At 49.1% G+C, this 9,834-nt stretch overlaps 1 protein-coding gene across 1 annotated transcript; it reads right to left on the bottom strand.

The window, feature by feature from the left end:
- Positions 1-8,271: 8,271 nt before the first annotated feature.
- LOC115871875 (40S ribosomal protein S27-like) lies at positions 8,272-8,547 on the bottom strand. The gene has a single exon (XM_030887389.1). It carries the CDS (start codon positions 8,545-8,547, stop codon positions 8,272-8,274), a length of 276 nt encoding a protein of 91 aa, XP_030743249.1.
- Positions 8,548-9,834: the final 1,287 nt, after the last annotated feature.

Here is a 9,834-nt window from a genome sequence, read left to right as displayed (position 1 = left end):
TGTGTGTGTGTGTGTGTGTGTGTGTGTGTGTGTGTGTGTGTGTGATTGCTGATTGGTCAGCAGGCAGCAGCATTTTCAGCAGGGAAGCGGCTCTCTCAGGGGCCAGGTGTGTATGTGTGTAAGAGAGAGAGATTGCTGATTGGTCAGCAGGCTCCAGGTGGTGACCAGGTGGAGGCAGACAACAGCTTCTCCAGCCAGGAAGGGTGAAAGGGGAGGAAAGTCTGGGGAGTCCAGCAACTTCCTCCAGAGCAGGCCCAGGCGGCCAAAGTAGGATGCACCCATCTGAGAGGAAGGATCCTGAGGGCTGCAGTGGGTGGCCGGAGTCAGGAAGGACCTTTAGTTCTTGTTCTGCCCATCAGAACCTAAACTGGGAAAACAATAGCCACGAAAAGCATTTGATGACGACAAGTTTTGACTCTGGCTAAGTTTAGCACTCAGGGTGGGGTAGGCACAATGACGTACAGTGCGCAAACTTGAACTTCCACTGCCAGCCCAAGTGATATCCTGGCGTCCTGTTTAACTCTTTTATTTTCGCCCCTGGCGTCTCTGGGTAAGACACACAGCTGAAGCGCTCAGCTGCTGACCAAAAGGCTCACGTCCACGCAGAGGCAGCTCAGACGAAAGTCCTGGCAGTCCACTTGCAATCCATTAGCCATGGGAAACCCTATGGAGCCAGAGTTGCTGGCCTTTCGGGTTAAGGCTCATTGCTTCAGGGGACACCTAGGTCTACTGGCAGGTTGTTGCTGAAGTTCTACATGGCCGTTGAAGATTCTACTGGTCTCTTGCCATCCGGAGCAAAGGCGAGTGAGAAAGCAAGAATCGAGGGCCGGCTAGTTCAAAGGACTACGGACCTCCATGAAACCTCTACTTTGAGAGCAGAAGAAAGATGGTGCCTGGCTTACCACCACCGATCGCTTGGGCCAGGGATTCCATAGCAGGTCCCTGTTAGAGCAGGAGAAAAAAATATAGAGACCAAAATGCATCTTCGCCACTCAATCATCTGAAGAAGATTTGAGTGATCATCACCACAATCCACTGCAGAACATGTTCCTCGCCAGCTCGTGGTTGTTAGTTCCTCATTGCCCTCATCCTCCCCTGCCACGCCCGATTACAGAGCTACCTATCCTGGGTTCCTTTCACAGAAAATCACACAAGACACAGACAGGAAGCAAACTGTATGAGAGGAGACCCTTATGCCAATAAAACTATTTTTTAAATAAATAACTAATGTGTTCCTAGCTTTAAAAAAAATCAAATTCATAAGAAATACCTAAGCAATAATAGCATGAGGAAGGTGCTCCTTAGAAGACCAAACTATACCAGCCCCAAAGGGTAGCAGTTACCCCAAAGCAAAGAAGGTAGTGGGGCGCAGAGCAATTGGACAAATGGAAACGGGGACCCAGGGTGGGAGATGGTGGGCACATGGTAGTCACACAACCAATGTCACAGGACAATTTGTCTATGAATTATTAAACGGAGAACTAATTTGCTGTCTAATCATTCACCAAAAGCATAATAAAATGTTTGTTTGTTTTAGAGAAAGAAAATTCTACAGGGTCACAGTTCTGTGACATACAAGGGGGGACCCAACAAAAACCCCAGAATTATTTCGGTGGATTGGAGCTTTCAAGTAGTACACATTTTTGCCCGCTACGTGAGCATAGAGCCACTCCCTCTGAGTTAGTGCACCAGTGGCATCACCTGGGAAGGCTCTCTTCTGGTCACCGATTTTTTTTTTTCGTAAAAGCAGTTTCACTCAAGCTTGGTTTTTGTGATGGCCGGTTTTGTGATGGCTATGAAATTTTGTGTTCTTCCTGCTTGAGAAAAATGCAAAACTGTTGTGATGTTGAACACAGCTTACAAGGACAGCGCTATGGGAAAAACTCAAGTGTGCGAGTGGTTTTCTCATTTCAAAAAAGATGAAATGTTGATTGATGACAAACCTCGTTCTGGACATCTGTCAACTTCCCAAATGGGATGAGAATGTTGACTCGTAGTGCATTTGGAGTTAATTCCACCAGATCAGACTGTTAATCAAGCTTTCTATTTAGAGGTTCTGAAAAGAATGCATAACAGTGTGTGACAAAAAAAGGCCTGATTTGTGGAGATGGGTTGGGGAGTGAGAGGGACTAGTTTTGCCGCCACAACAATGCACCTACTCATGCATCTATCTCCGTGTGCCAGTTTTTGGCAAAAACAGGATGTCTCTCTTGCCCCACACACCTTACTCACCTGCCCTCAACCCCATGAGACTTTTTTTGTTTCCGCCAATGCAGAGGGACTGAAAGGACAGAGATTGATGGTGTAGAAGAGGTGAAGAAAAAAACGAGTGAGGTGCTGTCGGCCATCCAAACAGATGAGTTTGAGAAATGTTTCCAAGAATGGAATCACAGATTTGACAAATGTTTGGATTGAAATGGAGAGTACCTTGAAGGTGATGTTTGTTTTGCAAAAACAATAAAATACATAGTTTGCAGGGGGGTTATTCCAGGTTTTGTGGGGGTACCCCCTTGTACATGGGGAATGCCATGAGCCGGCATTGAATAGGCCTTTTTTGTTTGCTGTTTCTCTACCTCTCACCTGCACCCCAAATGGGAGTCCCATCTTCTCAGAGAGAAGAACCGAAGACTCAGCTTCAACCCAGAGAGGTCCTGGGGATGGATGCGACCCCCTTCCAGGGTCTCATTAGTACCTAACACCTGGGCTAAAAGAGTAATCCTTAGCCAAAGGAAGTAATCCCTAATGGTGACATTTCAGGTACTAGGAAAGGCTTTACCAGGATCATTTTCTATCCAATCTGCCCACCGAGAAAATCATCCAAGAAGCTGGTCTAGGATGCTCAGCAACAGAATCAGAGGAAGGCTCAGTGATAATGAACGATACGGTATGCAGAGAACACAACCTTGCTGGTTGAAAGGGAAGAGGACTATATATATATATATAGTGCAGACCAGTGATAATGAACGATACGGTATGCAGAGAACACAACTTTGCTGGTTGAAAGGGAAGAGGACTATATATATATAGTGTAGACCAGTGATAATGAGCGATACGGTATGCAGAGAACACAACCTTGCTGGTTGAAGGGGAAGAGGACTATATATATATAGTGCAGACCAGTGATAATGAACGATACGGTATGCAGATAACACAACCTTGCTGGTTGAAGGGGAAGAGGACTATATATATATATAGTGCAGACCAGTGATAATGAACGATACAGTATGCAGAGAACACAACCTTGCTGGTTGAAAGGGAAGAGGACTATATATATATATATAGTGTAGACCAGTGATAATGAACGATGCGGTATGCAGAGAACACAACCTTGCTGGTTGAAGGGGAAGAGGACTTGGGGACTGCAGCCGTCCATATGTAAAGGGAACAAAATTTCTCCCAACCAGACCAATAAACAGTATGATAAATGGAGAAAGGATTCAAGTTGTTAAGCATCTTGTTTTACTTAGATCCACAATCAATGCCCATGGGATCAGTGGTCAAGAAATCAATAAACACATTGCATTGCATAAATCTGGTATTTAAAAAAAAACCAAAAAACCTCTTTTAAAGTTTTAAAGAGCAAAGGTGTCATTTTTGATGATCATCTCATGTCTGACCCAAGCCATGGTATTTTCCACCCACTCATATGCATATGAAAATCAGAGAATGAATAAGGAAGACAGGAGGAGAACTGATGCATCTGAAGTCTGTGTGGCAAATATATATATATATATATATATATAGTAGACCACGGGCTGCCAGAGGAAAAACAAATCTGATTTTGAAGAAGTACTGCAGAAATGCTCCTGAGAAGCGAGGGTGGCAGGACTCCATCTCACGTACTGGGGACATGTTGTCCTTCGGGACCAGTCCCTGGAGAAGGCCATCATGCTTCGTCAAGCAGAGCTCAGTGAAAAAGAGGGGACCCTCACTGAGCAGGACTGACTACAGAGGTTACAGCCATGGGCTCCCAGGTGGGAGCACTTGTGGGGATGGGGCTGGACCGGGCAGTGTTTTGGTCTATGGCACAGAGGGTCGCTGTGAGTGAGAACTGATCTGCAGCAGCATACTGTCCTCTGCCTGTTTGTACGGATGTCCTAATAGCGGTTCTCAACCTGTGGGTCGTGACCCTTTTGGCAATCAAATGACCCTTTCACAGGGATCGCCTAAGACTATCAGAAAACACTTTTTCCCAATGGTCTTAGGAACCGAGACACTGCTCCTCTATCCGTCTCCAGGCGAGTCCGCCCACATGCAGATACGCCCACAGACGAGTACCCGGTGTGAAGACTGTTACCCATGTTACACCATGCTTCAACACAAAATTTTATTTACTTGTCATTCAAAATAAATATTTCACAATATATAATTACATATTGTTTTTGTGATTAATCACTATGCTTTAATGATGTTCAATTTGTAACAATGAAAATACATCCTGCATATCAGATATTTACATTATGATTCATAACTAGCAAAATTACAGTTATGAAGTGGCAATGAAAATAATTCTATGGTTGGGGGTCACCACAACATGAGGAACTGGATTAAAGAGTCATGGCATTGGGAAGGCTGAGAACCACTGTCTTAGAGCCTCACCACAGCCCTGCTTAGAAAACGTTCTAGCTCTTCCTCCCTTTCCAACATCTGCCCTTTCAGGAGTTTGGGATTCTGTGGCCCCGTGAAATAAGTTTCAGTCTACATTAAAACCATGCCTGCCACCAGTGGTGAGAGTGGCGATACCGGGAGGATGGAGGGAAGGTGGGGTAGAAAAGGGGAACCGATTACAAGATCAGCATATAACCTCCTCCCTGGGGGACAGACAGCAGAGAAGTGGATGAAGGGAGATGTTGGACAGTATAAGATATGACACATTAATAATAATTTATAAATTATCAAGGGTTCATGGGGGAGGGGGAAACAGGGAGGGAGGGGGGAAATGAGGAGCTGATACCAAGGGCTCAAGTAGAAAGCAAATGCTTTGAGAATGATGAGGGAAACAAATGCACAAGCCCCCAATAAAGTGATTTAAAAAACAAAACAAAACCATGTCTGCCACATCAGAGGCTCCCAGTCCTACACATGGACTCGGTCAGCCCAGGACAGCTCACAGTTGTCACAGAGAAAGGAGTGCCAGGAAACACCACCGTCCAGCAATCACCGCTTCCTCCCGCTCCTTCACATGGACACGTATCCTTCTGTTCTGTCGCGTGGTTGCATCCTGAGCCAGAAAGGGTCTGAAAACGAATATACTTGCATTGGGCCCATAGGAGTTGAGAGAGTCTTTTAACCTTCTTTATGTGCGACTCTTGTTTGCCATCCTTAAAAGCATTAAAAATCTAAAATCTTACTGGACCAGGCATGGAGATCCAGTCAACACTGCAGATGCATTTCCTGCCCCACCATCCCTGCCACCAGGGCCAGGGCAGGCATCACTAATCGATTATGGCACTCTTCTGGAGCCAAGCTCTGGCTCCAGAATCTTTTTCAATGTATTGGGTTTGCTTTGTTTTGCTTAAAGGAATTACATGTATTGTTTACTCACTGCCATCAAGTGGATTCCAACTCATAGTGACCCTATCTCACCCACCAGGGTTCAAATCCCTTGGGGGGGTGGGGTGGGGGGGGGTCTCTCCACAAAAATTCATTGATTTAATAACCATTCATGAATGTTTATGAGTCTTTCATGCTTTTAACTATGTTTGTTCCCCATGCTTTTGGTGCCAGCACCCCAATTTCCCTTGGGGACCCCCATTTTAAGTTCAGTGGAGAAATAGAACCTAAGAAATGGAAGGAGTGAGGCAGGCAAAGGCAGATATCAAGTTCTGACTAATTCATCTGAGCCTTCTTATAGATGAGCCATGATAGTACCCACTTCAGATAGATGAGCCAAGAAAGTACCCACAACTTAGGTCGGTTTGAGGGGTGTTTCTTCTCTCGTACCTGAAAAAGTCCTATCTGGTCCCCATGTAATCCCTGATCTGGGTACTGAGGGGTGACCCTGAGGTGACAAAGGATCCCTGTCCTTCAGGTGGCTCCCAGTGCAGCAGGTTAGACACACATGTAATAGCTAATCACAGTCACAGAGCCAGCTCAACTAAGGGCCAGGCTGGAACCAGAGAAACCAGCTCACCTCCCACCCGGTGCGCCTACCAGTCCCTGAGCTCCGAACCCCTGACTTGGGTCCTTTTTTGACCCACAAGGAGTCCTGGGCTGGGAGTCAAGAAGTGAGATATGCTATGAACTTAGGGATTAAAAAAAACAAACCAAACAAACCACACTGGACCTCAGTTACCCCATCTGTAAAAGGTGGATGCCCTCTGCAGACCATGGAAGGAGCGGTAGTGTCCAGGTGTCACAGGGGAGGGTGGTCACTATGACAAAGGGCAGACCAACTCCCCTGCAGGTTCCTTTCGCTTCAGCAAGGAGGGCGGGCCCATGGAAATTGCTGGGCTGCCCTGCTTCCTCCACAGAACGCCAGAGACAAAAGAGATGAGAGGGACCTTCTGTCCAAACTTCCACCTCCCCTTTACCAGAGCATCCACTCCTCGGGAATCTGGCCTCTTTACAGGCTTTTGTGGCAGGCTCTGGTGATACAGTGGGTTACGCCTTCGGCTGCGAACCACAAGGTCAGCAATTTGAACCACGAGGCGCTTTGTGGGAGCCAGTGGAAGCTGTCTACTCCTGAGCGTTCTCCCCAGGCCCACATGGTTGCTGAGAGTCGGAATCAACTTGGTGACAGCGAGTTTGAGCTGAGTGGGGGTCCGGGAGGAGCTGCTTCTGTGAGGAAGTCTCCCCCACCCTTCCTGTCCCCCACAGAGAGGTCCTCGCTCCCAGCCTTCTTCACACCCTGCTTCAGCCAGGCACCCTGCCCTGCCCCTCTCCTCCCAGGGGACAGCTGTGGCCCGGGGCAGCAGCGGGAGCCGGAGCCAGCACCTCGCCGCCAGGGAAAAGGTCAGGTCACTTCTCAGCAGCTGCCCAGCTGAAAGGCTCTTCAAGGAGTCTGGGCAGCTTCCTTCGCCCTCTGGGAAGCCAGACGGTTAGGGCCAGGGCCAGGGTCACCCTGGGAGCCACTGCAAAGAACTGAGGGCTGACCCGCCTGTGGCAACGGGTGACCAAGGCCATCAAACTTGGCAACCTGCCTTTCAGCTCCTCGTTTTTCTACAGCAGACCAGTTTCCATTCCACAGACAGGCGAGCCCCTGCACACCCACCCACCTTTCACAGCGGGGGATTCCAGAGCTGGAAAACACAGGCTCCATCCTCACTGCTCTGTCCCCCTCCCCCAAGAGCTGTCACCAGCCGCCATCACCCTCTCCTAAAACAGCATCCAGTGATTCTGAATTACAAAATCAATTACTCTAAGGAGGTGCTTGGCAGACAGGCACTCGAACAAAGACACCAGAGGATTCCCACCGTGAGGTAATTGCTCTCCCAAGAATTTCAGATAATAAAAGAGGCATCTAAAGGGAGCAGTTCGCCCCAGGAAGGAAGGGACTGTGTGGCTGGACGCAGGGGGCTTTTCTCGTGATCTTTCTGCTGGGCTGACCCAGTGGTCATGACCCTCAGTGGGGCCACCAGATCCCACGGAGCCATGGAGTGGGACGTTAAGGCCCGAGCCCTTGGGGCAGTGCTGGGTTCTCAGAGGACACTTGATTCTCCACTCATTCCTGGGGCTGGGATAGAGATGGGGCCCTGAAGCTCAGTTTACATACGAGCACAGGGACACAGGAGTTGGCAGTTCCGCTGGCTCCATTCCACCTGCCCGTCTCAGCCCCTAAACAAGGCCAAAAGCTTGCCAGCAAGGTCCTCCGCTATCAATGCCCAGTCCTCCTCCCTCACCACTGGCCCAGGACACCCACATACAGAACTTGCCAGTTGATCCAGAACAGAGTGGTGGGACCACACGCTCCCCTGAGACTGGTTATTGGACCTTCTGGGCCCTGGCTTTCTTCTTTGTAAACACGGGAGATGGCGTCTCGCTCCTATACAGATGTCTACGATGCCAGTTCCCTAAGTGTGTCTCAACGCCTGACAGCAGGCGCCCATGAAGGAAGTGCCCACGGTCAGAGATGGCGGGAGAGCTCCAGGGTGAATGGTGTTCAGCTGATTTCCTGGCAGCTGGGTATCTCAGAGCCTTGAAAAATATTCGCTGTGGATTGGCACCCTCCAAGATGGGCAACAGGCATGCCACCGTTCCCCAGCATCTTCTTTTATTTATTCAAAATGGGTTTATTAGGATGGCTTCCCACTCATCTTGATTCAGGATGTTTTAGTGCTGCTTCCGTCTGAAGGAGCATCCTTCTGTGAGCCTGGCGTTTCCAAATCCTGTAGGCTGACAGAGGACAGTAGAGCAGCCAATGCACACAACTACTGTTTGTGCCTGGCTGAAGACAGTGGTGATTTTATGGCAGCCTGGGCACTTGACAACCCTGAAGTAGGAATTGGGGCTCTGCAGCAAGCACTGCTTCTTGTGTTTTCTCTTCTCCTCTTTTTTTTTTTTTCTGACTTTTTTTATTCCTCTTCTCCTCTTAAGGAGAGGCAACATGATTGCTGGGGAGGTCGTCACCGGCACTTGACAACCCTGAAGTAGGAATTGGGGCTCTGCAGCAAGCACTGCTTCTTGTGTTTTCTCTTCTCTCCTCTTTTTTTTTTTCTGACTTTTTTTATTCCTCTTCTCCTCTTAAGGAGAGGCAACATGATTGCTGGGGAGGTCGTCACCGCCAGAAAGGAGTCCCCAGCATCTTAAAACCAGTTGACATCAAGCTGATTCTAACTACGGTGCTTAGCTACTAACTGAATGGTCGGCTGTTCAAGTCTACCCAGAGTCGCCTCGGATGATAGGGCTCGAGAGCTACTTCTGAGAAACCGGCTGTTGAAAGGCTGGGGAGCCCAGCGCTGCTCCGCGGTCACGGGCTTGTCTAAGCCTCTCGGTGGCACACACTGGGCCCCCCAGCAAAGGTTGCAGTCAGTTGGGAGGATATGACAAAGATGTAGCAAGGTCATATCAAGGGCTAACAAGGCTGTAGCTGTTTAAAAGAGGCAGGCTGGGGAGAGAGGGGCTATCAGAAAACCATCGGAGCCAGAGTGCGCAAGACAAGTCCTGAAGGAAAAGGGAGGGTTTCTGGGCAGAGACAGGGTAGGAGGGCATTCCAAATTGAGGGACTTGCTCAAGTGGGAGGGAGCCCCAAAGTGGGAAGCTGCAGATAGACTGGGTTCTAACTGTCACCTGGGCAAGCCAAAAAAAGCACTCCGTGCCACTGAGTCAATCCTGACTCACAATGACCCTCCAAGGCAGAGCAGAACTGCCCCTGCGGGTTTCTAAGGCTGCGAACCTATAAGAGAGCAGGAAGCTTCATCTTTCTCCCCTGGGGTGGGTGGCTGGTGGGTTTGAACTGCAGACCTTTGGATTCGCAGCCCAACTATGTCCCACCAAGGCTCCTGTGTGACCCGGAATGGAGGCGATAATGTCAGAAAGGAAGGGTGGGGAGGGCCTTGGGGTCAAGAATACGGTGCGGTCTGAAGGTCCTTGGACAAAAAGAAGGGCTCCCATGGGTCAGCTTCCCACGTGCTAGACACGCAGCCCTCCCGTGAAGCAGGTGCCTGTCTAGCTAGCCTTCTTCTTAAAGCCAAAGAAAAGGTCAGCTGGTGCCACGGTGCACTCAGCAAGCGGGTGGCAGGGCAGGGATTTGAAGCTCCAGGACCTCGAGGTCAGAGTTTGTGCTCTTAAAGAGACGGGCTTCCCAAGACAGGAAGGGCAGGACAGAGCCTGAGGCCATCAACACCTTCAAGGCCTGGACAGAACCCTCCATTCCTCCCCCAGAGCTTCCTCCCT

Source organism: Echinops telfairi, unplaced genomic scaffold (genome assembly GCF_000313985.2).
Source record: "Echinops telfairi isolate 266 unplaced genomic scaffold, ASM31398v2 ScPeMD7_7410;HRSCAF=8448, whole genome shotgun sequence".
Classification (NCBI taxonomy): Eukaryota; Metazoa; Chordata; class Mammalia; order Afrosoricida; family Tenrecidae; genus Echinops; species Echinops telfairi.
Note: the sequence above shows the minus strand (reverse complement) of the source record. Positions and strands in the feature narration are given on the sequence as shown.

Excerpts from the sequence above, each read along its gene's own strand:
- LOC115871875 (XM_030887389.1), bottom strand. The coding sequence starts at position 8,547 with ATGTTGCCTCTCCTTAAGAGGAGAAGAGGAATAAAAAAAGTCAGAAAA.